Source organism: Bombina bombina, chromosome 3, assembly GCF_027579735.1.
Source record: "Bombina bombina isolate aBomBom1 chromosome 3, aBomBom1.pri, whole genome shotgun sequence".
NCBI classification, from domain to species: Eukaryota; Metazoa; Chordata; class Amphibia; order Anura; family Bombinatoridae; genus Bombina; species Bombina bombina.
Window position 1 is genome coordinate 887,563,263 of NC_069501.1, and position 22,862 is coordinate 887,586,124.

A 22,862-nucleotide genomic window follows, 5' to 3' on the forward strand; every position below is an offset into this window, starting at 1 on the left:
AGAAAATTCATTCAGGCCAGTTCTGGATCTGAAAATTTTGAATCGTTTTTTAAGAGTGCCAACTTTCAAAATGGTGACTATAAGGACTATTCTGCCTTTTGTTCAGTAAGGTCATTATATGTCCACAATAGACTTACAGGATGCATATCTTCATATTCCGATTCATCCAGACCACTATCAGTTTCTGAGATTCTCTTTTCTAGACAAGCATTACCAATTTGTCGCTCTTCCATTTAGCATAGTGACAGCTACAAGAATCTTTTCAAAGGTTCTCTGTGCCCTACTCTCTGTAATCAGAGAACGGGGTATTGCGGTGTTTCCTTATTTGGACAATATCTTGGTACTAGCTCAGTCTTTACATTCTGCAGAATCTCACACAAATCAACTAGTGTCGTTTCTTCAAAGACATGGTTGGAGGATCAATTTACCAAAAAGTTCCTTGATTCCTACGACAAGGGTCACCTTTTTAGGTTTCCAGATAGATTCAGTGTCCATGACTCTGTCTCTAACAGACAAGAGACGATTAAAATTGGTTTCAGATTGTCGGAACCTTCAGTCTCAATCATTCCCTTTGGTAGCGCTGTGCATGGAAGTTTTAGGTCTCATGACGGCAGCATCGGACGCGATCCCCTTTGCTCGTTTTCATATGAGACCTCTCCTGCTTTGTATGCTGAATCAATGGTGTAGGGATTATACAAAAATATCACAATTAATATCCTTAAATCCCAATGTGCGACTCACTCTAACTTGGTGGTTAGATCACCATCATATAGTTCAAGGGGCCTCTTTTGTTCGTCCAACCTGGACTGTGATCACAACAGATGCAAGTCTTTCAGGTTGGGGGGCTGTCTGGGGATCTCTGACAGCACAAGGGGTTTGGAAATCTCAAGAGGCGAGGTTACCAATAAATATTTTAGAACTCCGTGCTAATTTCAGGGCTCTTCAGGTTTGGCCTCTGTTGAAGAGAGAACCGTTCATTTATTTTCAGACAGACAATATCACAACTGTGACTTATGTCAATCATCAGGGTGGGACTCAGTCTCCAAGCTATGAAGGAAGTATCTTGGATACTTGCTTGGGCAGAATCCAGCTCCTGTCTAATTTCTGCGGTTCAATAACCAGGTATAGACAATTGGGAAGCAGATTATCTCACCCATCAGACTTTACATCCGAGGGAGTAGTCGCTCCATCCAGATGTGTTTTCTCAGGTTGTTCAGATGTGCGGTCTTCCAGAAATAGATCTGATGGCTTCCCAGGTACCTGTCCAGGGATCCTCAGGCGGAAGCGGTGGATGCGTTAGCAGTTCCTTGGTGTTACCAACCTGCTTGTATCTTCCCGCCTTTAGTTCTTCTTCCAAGAGTGATTTCCAAGATCATCATGGAACAATCGTTTGCAGGTTTTGGTATGCGCGGGTCTTGTTCGGATGTCCAGTTGCCAGCCTTTAAGACCAGACCTGTCTCAAGGTCTGTTTCCATCAGGATCTCAAATCATTAAATTTGAAGGTATAAAAATTGAACGTCTAGTGCTTAGTCATAGAGGTTTCTCTGACTCAGTGATTAATACTATGTTACAGGCTTGTAAATCTGTTTCTAGGAAGATTTATTATCAAGTTTGGAAGTCTTATATTTCATGGAGTTCATTCTCCTGGCATTCTTTTAGAATTGCTAGAATTTTACAGTTTCTTCAGGATGGTTTGGATAAAGGTTTGTCTGCAAGTTCCTTGAAGGGACAAATCTCTGCTCTTTCTGTTTTATTTCACAGAAAGATAGCTAAGCTTCCTGATATTCACTGTTTTGTACAGGCTTTGGTCCATATCAAGCCTGTCATTAAATCAATCTCTCCTCCTTGGAGTCTTAATTTAGTTTTGGAGGCTTTACAGGCTTCTCCTTTTGAGCCTATGCATTCTTTGGACATTAAACTACTTTCTTGGCCATCTCTTCTGCTAGAAGAGTTTCCAAATTATCTGCTCTTTCTTGTGAATCTCCTTTTCTGATTTTCCATCAGGATAAGGCAGTTTTGCGGACTTCATTTAAATTTCTACCTAAGGTTGTGTATTCTAACAAGATTAATAGAGAAATTGTTGTTCCTTCTTTGTGTCCTAATCTTAAGAATTCTTTGGATAGATCCTTACATTCTTTGGATGTTGTAAGAGCTTTGAAATATTATGTTGAAGCTACTTAAGATTTCAAGAATACTTCTAGTCTATTTGTTATCTTTTCTGTTTCTAGGGAAGGTCAGGAGGCTTCTGCCGTTTCCTTGGCATCTTGGTTAAAGCTTTTGATTCATCAGGCTTATTTGGAGTCGGGTCATGCCCCCCCCCCCCTCAGAGAATGACAGCTCATTCTACTAGATCAGTCTCCACTTCATGGGCTTTTAAGAATGAAGCTGCAGTTGATCAGATTTGCAAAGCAGCAACTTGGTCGTCTTTGCATACATTTACTAAATTCTACCGTTTTGATGTATTTGCTTCCTCGGAAGCAGTTTTTGGTAGAAAATTTCTTCAGGCAGCTGTGCAATGACCGCCCATCTAGGGTACCAAGTTTCTATCAAATTAATTTAGTGATTTGAGTGTTGTATGTTGTGAAAATGTATATTAATATTGTAATTAAACTGGTGCCAAAGTATATTTGTTTGATTCCACAAACTTGAAAAGTGTGTACTACCTTTAACAAATTCACACTTTCATGCCCATTAAAGAAGTTTGGTTATTTTTAGTAGGTAACTTTTTAACTTCACTGGACTGACTTTAATATTTAAAATTACTGCATTGAGTGATTTGTATAGTTAGTAAGTACATTTGTTAGATTTTTTTTTCTGTTGCTGTAAATCGAAGATTTACTTTATCAAATTAAGAAACATATTTAACACCTTTTTATTTATTTATTTATTTATAGCAATTTGGTGAAATTGAAGACTGCCAGATAGATGACTCATCTCTGCATGCAGTTATTGCATTCAAGACCAGAGCAGAAGCAGAAGCTGTAAGTTTGAACTGTTATAAAAACACACACACAAATCACTAGATACTATGCTACTATGCTAATGCTACTAAGCCTCATCGCTTTCCCTTATGCATGCAATATGTATTCTTCATTTCCTTTATTGTATCTTGAGTTTAGCAAATGTGCCTGAAGTACTTTTGCAGACTATATCTGAAATGTCTTTCTCTTATATATTTTAATTTTAATTATTATTAATGATAATTGTAATTCAAAAGTGTAGATAGACATTTATCTTGTAGTCTCTTATGGAGGGTAGTACTCTTAGGCATGGGACTGGAGTTTTAAGTAGTCCTATCAGCCTCTCAGTGAAAGCATGGATGAAAGTTAGAGTCCGGAGATGCAAGGAGAGTCTTTCTGCAAAACCATCCCGACTCATATTAAAAGCTCCACAAGCAATCGGCGTTGACAAGTTTCCCTGTCTGCTTTCTTCTCTCAAGTCCATGGCAGACGCAACGCTACTATCTGTCACACTTGAAGGGCAGTGTTCCTGTTCCACTGAGTAGATTCCGGTAGGATCGTTTATTTTTACTTTCTCATGAATGTATTGTATTACTGATGTTTTTCCCGAGAGGCTACCACCTTGTGGGACTAACTATAACGTAGGATCTGTGAGGCTCCTTCTGTATCTTGGAATCAAGGGTTAATATTTTCTAAAGGGGGTTATTGAACAGGGGGGGGGTTAATTATGTGATTCGACCTGCTTATGTGTAGTGTTACTTTGGCTTGAGACCTTGTGTAACATAACGGCCTTGGTAGTGAAACGGCCTTTATGGTCGGGCACGCTTTTTTGGACTGTACGGCCTACCTTGTGACCGGGCATGGTCACGTTTTTGCCTCTCCAGTTCCGCATTCCTGACCATGTGGCAACGGAACGATTCTGGCCTCCTGGTGTCTGGTGCTAGAAGGTGGTGAGTGCCCCAGCCATTGGGCGTGTAAGGTGCCGTTTAGGTTTATTTGTCTAATTAATTCAAACTTTTTGTATTCATTCCCAGCTATGGGGGACACTGATGTTGAGATTCAAGTAACCTCTGATTCAGATTCTATTTCTTGTGACGAATACGAACCGGCCTAGATGACTCATGCCAGTCAGTTATGTTCCGATGGCCGTCCTAGTGAGCCTAATTCCTCAGGATCGGGGAATCAAGGGGTCGATGAGCCATCTGCCTCTGGGGGTTCTGTCCCTCGAGTGGCGAATTCCTTACCACTTACTGTTGCTACATGTGCAGGTGACCCAGATTATGCTTATCCTTCCCTGGACGGCGGTTTGTTCCCTCCAGAGGTTGCGGCACGTTTCCGTATTTAAATTCTTATGGCGTTGGCACATCTTCAGCTTTAAGATATTTGCTTAAGATTGCGTTCGTGTTCCCTCAACCTGGATTCCCTAGGCATGGGGATGGCCCGTTCACTTATCCGGGGGAGCGACTGGTCCTGAGGCTCCGGCGGAGGTGTGCTGTGCTTTTCGGTACAGACTGGTGCGCCTTCGTGTTCTGCTACGGCACATTGTGGTGGTGTTAGAGGATCCCATCCTTAATGGATATAGGGGTTCTCGGTCTTCCTCTCCGAATAGCTCTCAGAATTAATTATAAGGGGATGAAGTAATCTTCTTATAATCTGATTTGAGTATCTTTTCCTATCTGAGCTTGGTCAGGCAGGCTTCCGTTGGGCTGGTCCTGCGGGTGTGCCTGTTGTCAATGGGCGTTAACCTACCGAGTTTCCAGAGTCTGTATGCTATGCATTTTCCTTCCCTGGATGTTGTCCTCTGGGTTTGTACTCAGAGGAGATTATGAGGCCTAGCCTTACTGTCTTGATCTTTGGGTAACTTTGTCCCTTACGTATTCCCCTTGGTTATGGAAGTGTGGGTAATCTAGCCTGTTGGACTTGAAGTTGAATCTTCTTGGTTCTGGCTTGCCCTATTGCTCTTTGGAGTTGTACTTCTGTACATGGTGCTCTCTTCCCCCTTGGCTTGGGATTTCTTGTGTGAGTCTTCAACCCGTTCTACGGATTGGTCTCTTCAACCCGTTCTACGGTATAGTCTGTTTTTTTCTTCAGATGGGGTATGGTGTTCCCTGGGGTATTTGTCTACACAATTCTGGGGCTCTGGCTTTCTTTTAAGAAATTGTTATATTTCCATGTCTGGTCCGGAAGCACTTATTCTCCAGGGAATGTGGGGGTATGTGCTTTCATTTTGGAGAGTTCCTCTTTCATGTTCATCAGGGGCGCCTGGATGATTTTTTTTTTCTGCTCTACTTAAGGCTTGGCATTGTGAGCTTGTGCACCATCCTTGTCTGTGCCTTTCCCTTGAGGTGAGTTGTATTGCTTCCTTAGAGGTGAGGTTTCCTTTCTCTGGAAGATGTTGCCCTGTCCTGTGTGCAGGAGGGTGGAACAGGTTGTCCTGTTAAGAGGGGGATTTCTCTTTCTGGGATGTAATGTTCTGTCTGTATGCATTTCTTTCATGTAATTGGCAAGAGTCCATGAGCTAGTGACATATGGGGATATACAATCCTACCAGGAGGGGCAAAGTTTCCCAAACCTCAAAATGCCTATAAATACACCCCTCACCACCCCCACAATTCAGTTTTACAAACTTTGCCTACTATGGAGGTGGTGAAGTAAGTTTGTGCTAAGATTTCTACGTTGATATGCGCTTCTCAGCATTGTTGAAGCCCGATTCCTCTCAGAGTACAGCAAATGTCAGAGGGACGTGAAGGGAGTATCACTTATTTGAGTACGATGATTTCCCTAACGGGGGTCTATTTCATAGGTTCTCTGTTATCGGTCGTAGATATTCATCTCCTACCTCCCTTTTCAGATCGACAATATACTCTCAATTTACCATTACCTCTACTAATAACTGTTTTAGTACTGGTTTGGCTATCTGCTATATGTGGATGGGTGTCTTTTGGTAAGTATGTTTTTTATTACTTAAGGCGCCTCAGCTATGGTTTGGCACTTTATGCATTTATATAAAGTTCTATATATATGTATTGTACTTATATTTGCCATGAGTCAGGTTCATGTATTTCCTTCAGCAGACTGTCAGTTTCATATTTGGTGAATTTAAACATTTGAAGAAATTTATTTCTTACCTGGGGTTTAGTCTTTTTTTCAATTGACTACTTCTTGCTATTGCGGGTATTAGGCCCGTGGGTGCGTCAAATGCTAAACTTTATTGCGTCGTTGGCGCGAAATTTTTTTTGGTGCGGAAAAGATGTTTATGAAGCAACTTCGTCATTTCCGACATCATACTTGACCCCGAGACCTTTCACACGGCGGCGTCATTAGTGACGCGAGTGTGTCATTTCTGGTTATTTTTGGCGCCAAAAAAGTTTACGTTACGTTGTGCTTCATACTTGGCGCCAAATTTTTTTCATTATTTCAATACCCCATTGATGTTTGCCTCTTGCTTTTTTCTCTATCAGAGGCCTATGCTTTTGCATTTTTTCCCGTTCCTGAAACTGTCATATAAGGAAATAGCAAACAGTCCAAAGTCCAGCACCCTTAAATGCCCAATGCACGCTGCAGGGTTCCTATCCCCAAATAGATCCCCAAATAGATACAAACAAAAGATGCAGCAGCATAAGTGTTTTACCAATTTATTCTGGCACAAACAAAGTCCACGTTTCGGGTGTTACCCCTTAATCATGTGAGTACATAATAGCACTTGAGTCTGTCCTTATATACCTTTACACAGGTGTAATCAAATAGTAATTGACAACTTGTTAGTAAATTACAACTCCTCAATAATGTTGCACCCTCTAGTGGTTATTTCATGTCATTACAACCTTGAATTTACATATTTTCATTATCCTTCAACAAATGGTATAAAAAGAACAAAGTGCACAAAAAATCACTTAAAAACAGATTTAAAATCATGGAAGGCAGATATAATCACGAATCACATCAAACTTAGAGGAGTACTATCCATTTAACAGAATCTGGAAAATCCTAAGAAGAGCCAGGATCACGACTCTGGTAAGGGGCTCAAGAGACTTTCTTAAAACTACCCGGCAGAGATTTCTGTCAAAGAAATACCTAGCTTATGAGCTACATTCTACAACCTTAGCTGAATATCACAGGGTGAAAAGAATACCCAGAGGGTTGAGGATGACAGCACGTCCAACTTTGATGCTGACAAATAAGGATTATTGCGAGAAATTTGAACTTATACTCAATAAGTGTTCGCTTGATTTAATAACACTTACTGTTGAATGCCTACAAAAGGAAATGGAGGAGCAGGAAGGTACCTTAAAAGAGATGGAGAATAACTTGCGGGCAACATTACCAGTAGATGGAGCTGCTAAAGTTTTCACAGATACCAAGACGGTTGTGGACGAATTACGTAAGCAGCTGGAACAACGCAAGCGCAGTAAGTTCATGCGAGACACTGAGGACTATCAGACAGGTCACGTGTATCGATGGACACGTGACCCGACAGCAAGAGACCGAAGAGAGGGGAGAGGCTCCTGGCGCAGACAAGCGCGTAGAGGTAACAACAGTACCAGCAAAGAGAGCGGATCCTCTTCCGGGTCATCAGAAAGACCGTCGGGGGACTCAGACAGCGATGCCGCCGTGGCGGCATCAAACATCGCTGGAGCAAACAAAGGAAAAATGGGGGTACGTCAGATTCGCCAGACCAGGTCCAAGGTAAAGAACTAACCTCACTGGTGGTGAATACCTCATCAACTATTCTTGATAAAGATGAACTGTTGGTTCTGGAAAAAGGACTTTCATATGTGCCCAAAAAAGAATGTGATTTCTTTATGTTTGTTACAGAAGCATTAGTTATTTTGTTGTGAAGAGCTTATTTCCCAGCAGCAATGCCTGAACCAGCAAGCCAGCGCCTAAGAAGGGCTCCAAGAAAACCGTAACAAGTTTCATTTCATAAAGAGTTAACTCTTTTTTTTCAGCTTTTAGAAACTATTGTCTAATCACCTCTGGAGCCAGACTGCTAATTGATAAGATGAACTTGTAAACTTGTTATCTTAAGTACTGTAATCCTATTGTGGCCTGTCAAAGGACAGTGCTCTCTATCTAAATGTGTGATGGGGGATTTTGTGCTTCCCCCCCTCTCCCCCTGGGAGTGCCCTGTGTGCATGTAACCTTAATAAAAAGCAGGCTGGGCATCCCAGTCCAGAGTTCTTGTTTTGACCCTCAATCGCAGCGTTGACTCGTTTTTGTGGGCAGAAGGGTATCCTAGCTGTACTGCAGCTAAGGGAGATTATTCTATATTTGCGAGACTCATATAGAATACTATGGAAAGCAGCTTCTCCCCTCTTTAGCAATAGGGATCCAGGCTACTAAGCGGTCCATCTCTCAGCGAGACTAAGGGTAACCGTAACAATGTTGTTTCAAGATCTGCATAGATTTTTTCGTACATTAAAATTAAAAGCATATTTTGAAAACTATAATGAGAATGTTGGAACAATTGAATATGATCGGCTTAATGTTAAATATTTGGGTCTTAGGAGTAAAAGTTCCTTTAATCCACCTATACAGAACCACAGTATTGAAACTTTTTCTAAATTGGTAATTCACGATATTGAGGCTTTAAGAGATTCTGGGAAATGTCATACTGAGAGGCAAGGTAATAACAATTTTTCTAAATCTGAATATGCAGCTGTGGGGTCTTTAAAGGATAAGAAAGATATTATTTTGAGACAAGCCGATAAAGGTGGTGCGACTGTAATATTGGATAAGAAATATTATATTGAAGAGATTTTGATATAACTTAGTGACCAAGAGGTTTATGGCAAATTAGACAGGGATCCCATATTTCAAATTAAGAAAGAAATATCTCATGTGGTAATATAGACAGTTAAAAATGGATTGATAGATAATAAAACTATGGAATATCTTTGTGTAGATGAACACATTACGCCTATTTTTTATACCTTACCAAGGGTCCATAAGAACGATAGAAGACCACCAGGTAGACCTATTGTGGCTAGTACCAATTCTATCTTTTCCAATATTGCCATATATCTTGATAAGATACTAAGACCTTTTGTCATAACTTCAGAATCCTATGTCAGAGATACTGATGACTTTTTGGTTAAATTAGAAAATCTACAATTAGAGGATAATAAATATATCTTATATTCTCTTGATGTGGTTAGTTTATATACCTCCATTACCCACTCTAGTGGTATGGGGGCAATTGGTAATGTTTTGAAGTCCAGTGGTAATTACTCTGACCAACAATGTGAATTTCTTATGGAACTATTAGATATAGTACTCAGATGTAACTACTTTTTGTTTCAAGATCAATTCTTTATTCAGAAACAGGGTACTGCCATGGGTTCCAATGTCGCCCCTAACTACGCCAACATATATATGAATATGTATGAAGAACATTTGGTTTATGAAAATTTAGCCTTTCAACAATATGGCGCCACCTGGTGGCGCTATATTGATGCCATCTTTGGGGTGTGGAGGGGCGACATTGGAACCCTGCTTAATTTTGTTAATGACCTTAATAGCTGTTCTAGACATATACAATTCACCCTGACCTGGAGTGAAGAGCGTATAGAATTCCTTGATACCTCTATCTATAGGGAAGAGAATTCTTTGAAGGCTGATATATATAAGAAAAAAATTGATCGCAATAATTTGCTGCGATACTAGAGTGCCCATCCACCGGCACTGTTTAATTCTCTTCCCTATAGCCAATTTCTGTGAGTTAAAAAAATTGTATCTGATCCTGATTTGTCTAGCCAAAGACTCAAGGAAATGGGTCAGTTATTTAGAGAACGGGGCTATCCTGATACAGTGATTAAATCCAATCTGGATAAGGTAATTGTTGGGACAAGACATGACATCCTTCACCATAAAAGGGCCAATAAGGATAAGAATAAAGGTGACAGAATTACTTTTGTCACCGAATACAATAAAAACAGTAATAAAGTAGTTAGTATCCTTAGAAAACCTTGGCATATTTTATTTGAGTACAATCCTGACATAAAAGCCTTTAAAGAATTTTTTATGCCTGCATTCAGACGGGCACCCTCACTTAGAGATAAGCTTATTAGCAGTGATGTTGGTACTGCTAAGTCAGGGGGCACTAGATATATTACTAGGGCCAATAAGGGGTGTTATCCCTGTCTGGGTTGCTTTAGTTGTAGCAACATGATTAAAGGGGCAGTGTTTTTTCACCCACATACCGGGAAAAAATTTGATATAAATTGCTTTTGCACTTGCAATAGTGAGTATATAATCTATCTGATCAAATGCCCATGTGGGCTCCTCTATGTGGGTGAGACGACACGTAAAGCCTGTGAAAGAATGAATGAACACAAATCTAGTATCAGGAGGGGGGATTTAGAGGCCCCTGTTGCCCATCATTTTATTAAGGCTAAACACAATATTTCTCAACTCAGGTTCCAGATTATAGAACAGGTGCATAGACCTAGGAGAGGAGGTAATAGGGAAAACTTATTAAAGAAAAGAGAGGCTTTTTGGATCTTTAAGTTTGGGACTTTGCTGCCAAAAGGGATGAATAGAGATCTAGATTGGACCCTTTTTTATTAAAAAAACTCTTAGGATTTTCCAGATTCTGTTAAATGGATAGTACTCCTCTAAGTTTGATGTGATTCGTGATTATATCTGCCTTCCATGATTTTAAATCTGTTTTTAAGCGATTTTTTTTGTGCACTTTGTTCTTTTTATACCATTTGTTGAAGGATAATGAAAATATGTAAATTCAAGGTTGTAATGACATGAAATAACCACTAGAGGGTGTAACATTATTGAGGAGTTGTAATTTACTAACAAGTTGTCAATTACTATTTGATTACACCTGTGTAAAGGTATATAAGGACAAACTCAAGTGCCATTATGTACTCACATGATTAAGGAGTAACACCCGAAACGTTGTGGACTTTGTTTGTGCCAGAATAAATTGGTAAAACACTTATGCTGCTGCATCTTTTGTTTGTATATATAAGGAAATAGATCATTTTGCTTTATATGTTGTTTTTTTTTCTCTTACATTGAGCAAGATGTCCCAATCCGATCCTGTCTCAGAAGTTTCTGCGGGAACATTGCTGTCTGACATCGGTTCTACCAAAGCTAAGTGCATTTGTTTTAAAAGTGTAGAAATTATTCCACCAAATGTCATTTGTAATAGTTGTCATGATAAACTTTTACATGCAGATAGTGTTTCCATCAGTAATAGTACATTGCCAGTTGCAGTTCCTTCAACTTCTAATGTACATGATATACCTGTACATTTTAAAGAATTTGTATCTGATTCTATTCTGAAGGCTTTGTCTGCATTTCCACCTTCTAATAAACGTAAAAGGTCTTTTAAAACTTCTCATTTAGCTGATGAAATTTCAAATGACCAGCAACATAATAATTTATCCTCTTCTGATTAGGATCTGTCTGATTCAGAAGATCCTTCCTCAGACGTTGACACTGACAAATCCACTTATTTATTTAAAATAGATTATATGCGTTCTTTATTAAAGGAAGTGTTAATTACTTTGGATATTGAGGTAACCAGTCCTATTGACGTTCAGTCTAATAAATGTTTAAATGCTGTTTTTAAACCTCTTGTGGTTTCCCCAGGGGTTTTTCCTATTCCTGAGGCTATTTCTGATATGATTTCTAGGGAATGGAATAAGCCAGGTACTTCTTTTATTCCTTCTTCAAGGTTTAAAAAATTATATCCTTTACCAGCAAAATCTATAGAGTTTTGGGAAAAAATCCCCAAAGTTGATGGGGCGATTTCTACTCTTGCTAAAAGTACCACTATTCCTATGGAAAATAGTACTTCCTTTAAGGATCCTTTAGATAGGAAGCTTGAATCTTATCTAAGGAAGGCCTATTTATAATCAGGTCATCTTCTCAGACCTGCTATTTCTTTGGCTGATGTTGTTGCTGCCTCAACTTTTTGGTTGGAGAATTTAGCGCAACGAGAATTGGATCCTGACATATCTAGCATTACTCGCTTACTGCAACATGCTAATCATTTTATTTGTGATGCCATTTTTGATATTATCAAAATTGATGTTAGATCTATGTCTTTAGCTGTATTAGCTAGAAGAGCTTTGTGGCTTAAATCTTGGAATGCTGATATGACATCTAAATCTAGATTAATATCTTTCTTTCCAAGGTAATAATTTATTTGGTTCTCAGTTGGATTCTATTATTTCAACTATCACTGGAGGAAAAGGAGTTTTTCTGCCTCAGGATAAAAAACCTAAGGGTAAATCTAAGGCTTCTAACAGTTTTCGTTCCTTTCGTCAGAATAAGGAACAAAAACTAAATCCTCCTCCCAAGGAATCTGCTTCCAATTGGAAGCCTTCCTCAAATTGGAATAAATCCAAGCCATTTAGGAAACCAAAGTCTGCCGCTAAGTCCGCATGAAGGTGCGGCCCTCATTCCAGCTCAGCTGGTAGGGGGCAGATTAAGGTTTTTCAAGGATTTTTGGATCAACTCTGTCCAAAATCATTGGATTCAGAGCATTGTCTCTCAGGGGTATCGAATAGGATTCAAAGTAAGACCTCCTGTGAGAAGATTTTTTCTCTCAAGCATCCCTGTAAATCCAGTGAAAGCTCAGGCTTTTCTGAAGTGTGTTTCAGACCTGGAGTCTTCAGGGGTAATCATGCCAGTTCCTCCTCAGGAACAAGGTTTGGGGTTTTATTCAAACCTATTCATTGTACCAAAGAAAGAAAATTTATTCAGACCAGTTCTGGATCTGAAAATTTTGAATCGTTATGTACGAGTACCAACTTTCAAGATAGTGACTATAAGGACTATTCTGCCTTTTGCTCAGCAAGGATATTATATGTCCACAATAGACTTGCAGGATGCATACCTTCATATTCCAAATCATCCAGAACACATGACTCTGTCTCTAACAGACAAGAGACGTTTAAAATTGGTTGCAGCATGCAGGCACCTTCAGTCTGTCATTCCCTTCAGTGGCTATGTGCATGGAAGTTTTAGGTCTCCTGACTGCAGCATCGGGCGCAATCCCCTTTGCTCGTTTTCACATGAGACCTCTACAGCTTTGTATGCTGAATCAATGGTGCAGGGATTATACAAAGATATCACAATTAATATCCTTGAATACCAATGTATGACACTCTCTGACATGGTGGATAGATCACCATCTTTTGGTTCAAGGGGCTTCTTTTGTTCGGCCAACCTGGACTGTGATCTCAATAGATGCAAGTCTTTCAGGTTGGGGAGCTGTTTGGGGATCTCGGATCTCTGACAGCACAAGGGGTTTGGAAATCTCAAGAGGCGAGATTACCAATAAATATTTTAGAACTCCGTGCAATTCTCAGGGCTTTTCAGTTCTGGCCCCTGCTGAAGAGAGAACCGTTCATTTGTTTTCAGACAGACAATATCACAACTGTGGCTTATGTCAATCATCCGGGTGGGACTCTCAGTCCCCAAGCTATGAAAGAAGTATCTCGGATACTTGCTTGGGGGGAATCCAGCTCCTGTCTAATCTCTGCGGTGCATATCCCAGGTGTAGACAATTGGGAGGCGGATTATCTCAGCCTCCAGACTTTACATCCAGGGGAGTGGTCTCTCCATTCAGATGTGTTTTCTCAGATAGTTCAGGTGTGGGGTCTTCCAGAGATAGATCTCATGGCCTCTCATCTAAACAAGAAACTTCCCAGATACCTGTCTAGGTCCAGGGATGTTCGGGCGGAAGCAGTGGATGCACTGACACTTCCTTGGTGTTATCATCCTGCTTACATCTTCCCGCCTCTAGTTCTCCTTCCAAGAGTGATCTCCAAAATCATCATGGAACAGTCTTATGTGTTGCTGGTGGCTCCAGCATGGCCACACAGGTTTTGGTATGCAGATCTGGTTCGGATGTCCAGTTGCCCGCCTTGGCCACTTCCGTTACGGCCGGACCTACTATCTCAAGGTCCGTTTTTCCATCAGGATCTCAAATCATTAAATTTGAAGGTATGGAAATTGAACGCTTAGTTCTAAGTCATAGAGGTTTCTCTGACTCAGTGATTAATACTATGTTACAAGCTCGTAAATCTGTCTCTAGAAAGATTTATTATAGAGTTTGGAAGACTTACATTTTATGGTGTTCTTCTCATAAATTCTCCTGGCATTCTTTTAGAATTCCTAGAATTTTACAGTTCCTTCAGGATGGTTTGGATAAGGGTTTGTCTGCAAGTTCCTTGAAAGGACAAATCTCTGCTCTTTCTGTTTTATTTCACAGAAAGATTGCTATACTTCCTGATATTCACTGTTTTGTACAGGCTTTAGTTCGTATTAAGCCTGTCATTAAATCAATTTCTCCTCCTTGGAGTCTTAATTTGGTTCTGAAGGCTTTACAGGCTTCTCCATTTGAGCCTATGCATTCTTTGGACATTAAACTACTTTCTTGGAAAGTGTTGTTACTTTTGGCTCTCTCTTCTGCTAGAAGAGTTTCTGAGCTATCTGCTCTTTCTTGTAAGTCTCCTTTTCTGATTTTTCATCAGGATAAGGCAGTTTTGTGGACTTCTTTTCAATTTTTACCTAAGGTTGTGAATTCTAACAACATTAGTAGAGAAATTGTTGTCCCTTCTTTATGTCCCAATCCTAAGAATTCTTTGGAGAGATCCTTACATTCTTTGGATGTGGTAAAGGCTTTGAAATATTATGTGGAAGCTACTAAAGATTTCAGGAAGACTTCCAGTCTATTGGTTTTATTTTCTGGTCCTAGGAAAGGTCAGAAGGCTTCTGATATTTCCTTGGCTTCTTGGTTGAAACTTTTGATTCATCAAGCTTATTTGGAGTCGGGTCAGGCCCCGCCTCAGAGAATTACAACTCATTCTACTAGATCAGTCTCCACTTCGTGGGCTTTTAAGAATGAAGCTTCAGTTGATCAGATTTGCAAAGTGGCGACTTGGTCCTCTTTGCATACATTTACTAAATTCTACCGTTTTGATGTATTTGCTTCTTCGGGAGCAGTTTTTGGTAGAAAAGTTCTTCAGGCAGCTGTTTGATTCTTCTGCTTTTGATTTAAGTTTTTTTCTTTCAAATATGAAATAAACTTATTTTTGTTTTGGGTTGTGGATTAATTTTTTCAGCGAAATATGGCTGTTTTTATTTTTATTCCCTCCCTCTCTAGTGACTCTTGAGTGGAAGACTCCACCTCTTGGGTATTGATATCCCATATGTCACTAGCTCATGGACTCTTGCCAATTACATGAAAGAAAACAAAATTTATGTAAGAACTTACTTGATAAATTCATTTCTTTCATATTAGCAAGAGTCCATGAGGCCCACCCTTTTTATGGTGGTTATGATTTTTTGTGTAAAGCACGATTATTTCCAAATTTCCTTTGTTGATGCTTTCTATTCCTTTCTTCATCACCCCACTGCTTGGCTATTTGTTAAACTGAATTGTGGGTGTGGTGAGGGGTGTATTTATAGGCATTTTGAGGTTTGGAAACTTTACCCCTCCTGGTAGGATTGTATATCCCATAAGTCAGTAGCTCATGGACTTTTGCCAATATGGAAGAAATGAATTTATCAGGTAAGTTCTTACATAAATTATGTTTTTCATACTTGTCCGCATAGTTCTGCTTATCTTTATAGGTTCTCCTTTGGAGTGCCGTTGTGGGTGCTATGTGGAGTCCGCCATAGAGTGTCGGGTTTAATCATGAGACTTCGGTCTTTTCTACCTATCTCTATGAGGATCTTCCTTGGAAGTATTAGTTTGTAGGTGCTTTTGGAAGGCTTCGGAGCTCTGTTAGGGTGTCTGGGGTCATCATTTCTGTCATTTTTTTTCTATGGGGGCTAGTGGTTGGGACCTTTTCTGTTCCCCTGTATTTTAGTCCTGCTGCTTGGGCTGGCCCAGTGTGGACTAGGTTCTGAGATGAGTAGTGTCTCTTCGGTTTGTGGAGGTCTGGAGAGCCTGTTTTTGAGGTTATGGGCTCCTTATTGCCCGGCTACGTGTGTTGGCATTGCAGCTTTGGATATCCTGAGTGCACCCACTAGTTCTGCTACCTTTTACTTGCCTGCAAGTGTTTCTTTTTTTTTTCAGTCGTCTTGGTATGATTACTTCGTTTGGTACTCAGATGCTGCTTCTCTGGGTTTATCGCACATGTTGGAATCTGTTGATATTCTGTGTTCCTGGCGACTTGGGACTATGGTTTCAGTAGTTTGTTCGAGGCAATTGCTATGGTTTTTTTCCGAGAAGTTTGCTTCTTTGTTCGGTTTCCCGATCCAACCTTGTGGTTCAGTGCTGTCAGGATCTGGGCGTTGCTTTTCCCTTGTTTCGGGACACCTTGGGGTCCCTGTGGGCATAGTTCGCTTTTTGAGTTTCCATTTTTATTTTGATTTTATTGCACCCTGTTTAGGGTTTTCTGGGGTTCCTTGTTAATCCTCCATAGCCTCTTTTTTTTGGGGGGAGTTTTCCGTTGTTTCCTTTTCTATGAAGGGGTGTGTGGTTGAGGTTTATCCTTTGGGTGATGGTATCTCTGGAGGAGTGTTGGCTCAGTTGCATCAGTTGCGGGCTCTAGTTCGGCTTGTGGACTATCTGTGGATCAGTGTCCTTGTGCCGTGTTTTCTTTTTCAAATGTTTTCTGGCTTCGGATGAAACAGTATTTCTCTTGTAAGGTGTATCCAGTCCACGGATTCATCCATTACTTGTGGGATATTCTCCTTCCCAACAGGAAGCTGCAAGAGGATCACCCATAGCTCCTCCCCTAACTGCCATCTCCCAGTCATTCTCTTGCAGCTCTCGACAAGGGAAGCAGCTAGAGAGATGTGGTGCATTAATGTAGATTATCTTCAATCAAAAGTTTATTTTCAAATGGTACCGGAGTTGTACTATTTTAGCCTCAGGCAGAAAGTTGAAGAAGAGTCTGCCTGTGGTCTTTGATGATCTTAGCAGGTTGTAACTAAGATCCATTGCTGTTCTCACACATAACTGAAGAGATGGGTAACTTCAGCTGGGGGAATAGCGTGCAGGGTCTCCTGCTCTGAGGTATGTGCAGTTTTAAATTTTTCTAGAGAAATGATAATCTAGAAAATGCTGACAATACCGGATTTATTTAAGGTAAGCCTGATTACAGTGATTTAATAACGACTGGTATCATGCTTGCTGTAAAGGGTAATATATCTATTCAGTAATGTGAGTAAATAATAAAAATAACGTTGCTTGAGGTGTATAAACGTTTATTTCGTATTGGTGATAAAAACTTTATTCTGGGGCCCAGTTTTTCCATATGGCTGACTAGATTTTGCCTAGGGATAGTTTTTTAAGGCCCTCTCACTGAGTACAGGTTGGGAGGGGCCTATTTTCCATTAGTTTTTGCAGCTTCAGACACCCAGCTTCCCTGAAGGAGTCCCCTGAACATTTAGGACCTCTCTAAAGGGTTTTTGTGCCTTCCAAAGTCGTCGTATGGGCAGGTAGGGCCACAGTAGAGCTGTGGCAGTTTGCTGTGACTGTTTAAAAACATTTATCGTTTTTTTGATCCGGTTTTGAAACTAAGGGGTTAATCATCCATTTGCAAGTGGGTGCAATGCTCTTTCAGCCTATTATACACACTGTAAAAATTTCGTTAGATTTACTGCTTTTTTTCACTGTTTTAGCAGTTTCTGTGATTGTTTTTTTCTCTTAAAGGCACAGTACCGTTTTTATTTTTTGCTTGTTCACAGTTATTAAAGTGTTTTCCAAGCTTGCTGGTCTCATTACTAGTCTGTTTAAACATGTCTGACATAGAGGAAACTCATTGTTCATTATGTTTAGAAGCCATTGTGGGAACCCCCTCTTAGAATGTGTACCAAATGCACTGATTTTACTATAGATTACAAAGACCATATTCTGGCTTTAAAAATTTATCACCAGAAGAAATTGACAAGGAGGAAGTTATGCCGTCTAACTCTCCCCACGTGTCAGATCCTATAAATCCCGCTCAGGGGACGCCAAGTACATCTAGCGCGCCCATTGCGTATACCTTGCAAGACATGGTGGCAGTTATGAATCATACCCTTACAGAGGTATTATCTAAACTGCCAGGATTGCAAGGAAAGCTAGACAGCTCTGGGACTAGAATAAATACAGAGCGCTCTGACGCTTTAGTAGCTATCTCTGATACACCCTCACAATATAATGAAGCTGAAGCAGGGGAGCTTCAATCTGTTGGTGATTTTTCTGATTCAGGGAAGATACTTCAATCTGATTCTGATATGTCTACATTTAAATTTAAGCTTGAACACTCTGGACGACTGTGACACTATTGTAGTCCCAGAGAAATTATGTAGATTGGATAAATACTATGCAGTACCTACTTACACTGATGTTTTTCCAATCCCTAAAAGGTTTTCTGAAATTATTACTAAGGAATGGGATAGACCAGGTGTACCGTTCTCTCCCCCTCCTGTTTTTAAAAAGATGTTTCCTATAGACGCCGCTACACGGAACTTATGGCAGACTGTCCCTAAGGTGGAGGGAGCAGTTTCTACTCTAGCTAAGCGTACCACTATCCCTGTCGAGGACAGTTGTGCTTTTCTAGATCCAATGGATAAAAAATTTGAGGGTTACCTTAAGAAATTTTTTATTCAACAAGGTTTTATTCTCCAGCCTCTTGCATGCATTGTTCCAGTCACTGCTGCCGCGGCTTTCTGGTTTGAGTCCCTAGAGGAGGCTTAGGGCCCTTAAGCTAGCCAATTCATTTGTTTCTGACGCCGTTGTTCATTTAACCAAGCTAACGGCTAAAAATTCAGGTTTTGCTATTCAGGCGCGTAGGGCGCTATGGCTTAAATCCTGGTCGGCTGACGTGACTTCAATGTCTAAACTTCTCAACATTCCCTTCAAAGGACAGATCCTATTCGGGCCTGGACTGAAGGAGATCATTTCTGACATCACTGGAGGAAAAGGTCACGCCCTTCCTCAAGACAGGTCCAACAAATTAAGGACCAAACAGTCTAGTTTTCGGCCCTTTTGAAACTTCAAGAGTGGCGCAGCTTCAACTTCCTCTAACACAAAATAAGAGGGAACTTTTGCCCAGTCTAAGCCGGTCTGGAGACCTAACCAGGCTTGGAACAAGGGGAAACAGGCCAAGAAGCCTGCTGCTGCCTCTAAGACAGCATGAAGGAGCAGCCCCCGATCCAGAAACGGATCTAGTAGGGGGCAGACTCTCTCTCTTCACCCAGGCTTGGGCAAGAGATGTCCAGTATCCCTGGGCATTGGAAATTGTGTCCAAGGGTTATCTTCTGGAATTTAAAACCTCTCCCCCAAAAGGGAGATTTCATCTCTCACTTTTATCTGCAAACCAGATAAATAGAGAAGCATTCTTAAATTGTGTTCAAGACCTCCTAGTTATGGGAGTGATCCACCCAGTTCCGCAGGAGGAACGGGGACAGGGCTTTTATTCAAATCTGTTTGTTGTTCCCAAGAAAGAAGGAACATTCAGACCAGTCTTAGATCTCAAGATCTTAAACAAATTTCTCAGTGTCCCATCCTTCAAGATGGAGACTATTCGAACCATCCTTCCTATGATCCAGGAGGGTCAATACAGGCACTACCAGTTTGTGGCTCTTCCCTTCGAGTTGGCCACGGCACCAAGAATCTTTACAAAGGTTCTAGGGTCCCTTCTAGCAGTCCTAAGGCCGCGGGCTATAGCAGTAGCCCCTTACTCAGACAACATTCTGATACAGGCGTCGACTTTTCAAGTTGCCAGGTCTCACACTGACATTTTTCTGGCATTTCTGAGGTCGCATGGGTGGAAAGTGAACAAAGAAAAAAGTTCTCTATCCCCTCTCACAAGAGTTTCCTTCCTAGGAACTCTGATAGATTCTGTAGAAATGAAGATTTACCTGACAGAGGCCAGGTTGTCAAAACTTCTAAATTCCTGCCGTGTTCTTTATTCTACTTCTCGCCCTTCAGTGGCTCAGTGTATGGAAGTAATCGGCTTAATGGTAGCGGCAATGGACATAGTGCCGTTTGCCCGCCTTCATCTCAGACCGCTGCAACTCTGCATGCTCAGTCAGTGGAATGGGGATTACACAGATTTGTCCCCTCTACTAAATCTGGATCAAGAGACCAGGGATTCTCTTCTCTGGTGGTTATCTCGGGTCCATCTGTCCAAGGGTATGACCTTCCACAGGCCAGATTGGACAATAGTAATGACAGATGCCAGCCTTCTGGGCTGGGGTGCAGTCTGGAACTCTCTGAAGGCTAAGGGCTTGTGGACTCAGGAGGAGACACTCCTTCCGATAAACATTCTGGAACTGAGAGCAACTGGTGCCGCTGAGGCAGGACCTTCTACTTCAAGGTCCCTTCAAACATCCAAATCTAATTTCTCTGTGTCTGACTGCTTGGAGATTGAACGCTTGATTTTGTCAAAACGTGGTTTTTCCGAGTCGGTCATTGATACCTTAATTCAGGCTCGAAAGCCTGTCACCAGGAAAATCTATCATAAGATATGGTGTAAATATCTTCATTGGTGTGAATCCAAGGGTTACTCATGGAGTAAAGTCAGGATTCCCAGGATATTGTCTTTTCTCCAAGAAGGATTGGAGAAGGGATTGTCAGCTAGTTCCTTAAAGGGACATATTTCTGCTCTGTCTATTCTTTTGCACAAGCGTCTGGCGGATGTTCCAGACGTTCAGGCGTTTTGTCAGGCTTTAGTTAGAATCAAGCCTGTGTTTAAACCTGTTGCTCCGCCATGGAGTTTAAATTTAGTTCTTCAAGGGGTTCCGTTTGAACCTCTGCATTCCATAGATATCAAGCTTTTATCTTGGAAAGTTCTGTTCTTGGTAGCTATCTCTTCGGCTCGAAGAGTTTCAGAGTTATTTGCCTTGCAGTGTGATTCCCCTTATCTGATCTTCCATGCAGATAAGGTAGTTTTGCGTACCAAACCTGGGTTTCTTCTTAAGGTGGTATCCAATAAGAATATCAATCAAGAGATTGTTGTTCTGTCACTGTGTCCTAATCCTTCTTCAAAGAAGGAACGGTTCGTGCTTTAAAGTTTTATTTACAAGCTACTAAAGATTTTCGTCAAACATCTGCATTGTTTGTTGTCTACTCTGGACAGAGGAAAGGCCAAAAGGCTTCAGCAACTTCTCTTTCTTTTTGGTTAAGGAGTATACTCCGCTTAGCTTATGAGACTGCTGGCCAGCAGCCTCCTGTAAGAATTACAGCTCATTCCACTAGAGCGGTGGCTTCCACATGGGCCTTTAAAAATGAGGCTTCTGTTGAACAGATTTGTTAGGCGGCGACTTGGTCTTCGCTTTATACTTTTTCTAAATTCTACAAATTTGATACTTTTGCTTCTTCAGAGGCTATTTTTGGGAGAAAGGTCTTACAGGCAGTGGTGCCTTCCGTTTAAGCGCCTGCCTTGTCCCTCCCTTCATCCGTGTCCTATAGCTTTGGTATTGGTATCCCACAAGTAATGGATTAATCCGTGGACTGGATACACCTTACAAGAGAAAAGAAAATTTATGCTTACCTGATAAATTTATTTCTCTTGTGGTGTATCCAGTCCACGGCCCGCCCTGTCATTTTAAGGCAGGTGTTTTTTAATTTTTAAACTACAGTCACCACTGCACCCTATAGTTTCTCCTTTCTCTTGCTTGTCTTTGGTCGAATGACTGGGAGGTGGCAGTTAAGGGAGGAGCTATATAGACAGCTCTGCTGTGGGTGATCCTCTTGCAGCTTCCTGTTGGGAAGGAGAATATCCCACAAGTAATGGATGAATCCGTGGACTGGATACACCACAAGAGAAATACATTTATCAGGTAAGCATAAATTTTGTTTTTTTCTAAGCTTGTGGTTTCAGGTTTGGTGCCCTCAGAATGGGCCGCCTTTTTTACCCTCCCGTTTTAGCATTCAGTGTCCTCTATAGCTTGGGTATTGTTTTCCCAAAAGTAACTAATGCAGCTGTGGACTCTTTCCATTAATGAAGAAAAACATAAATTATGCTTACCTGTTAATTTATCATAAGCATAAATACATTAATGCTCCAGTACTCATACTTGTTATTCTTGGGTATAAACCCAAGGGTAATGAATTTTCTGACATAAGAACTTGAAAAATTGTTTTGTAAATTTATGGCAGCTGCTTTATTACAATTACCGACTGCCTTTTAGGGATTTCTTTTTTTCTTTTTTCTTTTTTTTGTATTAGTAGTCCGTTACTAGGCAGTGTGTTCACAGAAATGGTCCTAGTTTACAGTTATTAATGTTTTTAAAACATATTTGTAAGTATGTTCTTTGTGTGTTCTAAACTCCATTTTAATTTATTGCCACTATCTCTTCTCTCAAAGTAATGGATACAAAGCATTGATAACAATGCAGTTTTAAACTTGTGTGTCAAATTAGCATGTTCTTGTTATGCTGTAGCACCAGTGTTCTGCCAATTATTGCTCCTCTTTTTTTCTTTTTTTATTTTTTTTTTTATTTTTAAGAAAACTCCTGTAATTCTCTTAGTAGAGTTTTGGTACAATATAGCTACTAGTGGTCGCAGGGAAGTTCCTATGCCTTCTCTAATGTTCTTATGTTGTCCTCCCTTTAGGCAAAAGGTGTTAGTTACACTGATTTTCCTTGTTAGATTACAGGACTCCTGCTGGATGTCAGATTAGAAGCTGCATTTAATAGATGCTCATCTGGTAGCTTATACCATGCAGTCCTCCCGATCGGAGCGACAGATTGCAGGTGCTGGCCTTGCTTGGAGGGGGCGAGATACCTCAGATGGAGCATTCTACGGGAGAGTAGTGGGGCTTCATAACTAGTTAACTCTAGTAGTGTTAGTGTAAGCGGTCTCTTTTCCTTTCCTTGATTGAAAGTAGTCAAGATGAAAATTGTCCCATTTCCTTATTTAAAGTGAATGTAAATGTTGATGAACCAGTGCCGGTTTTTAATAATCCTATTAAAGACAGGGTCACT

At 40.7% G+C, this 22,862-nt stretch overlaps 1 protein-coding gene across 1 annotated transcript in view; it reads left to right on the plus strand.

Moving 5' to 3' along the window:
- The window catches only part of RBM26 (RNA binding motif protein 26), a gene marked incomplete in the record, with an annotated part of 247,005 nt that overhangs the window by 214,261 nt on the left and 9,882 nt on the right, over nucleotides 1-22,862 (plus strand). The window contains 1 exon segment of the mRNA XM_053705484.1: nucleotides 2,895-2,981. Coding sequence (XP_053561459.1) covers nucleotides 2,895-2,981 — 87 coding nt within the window.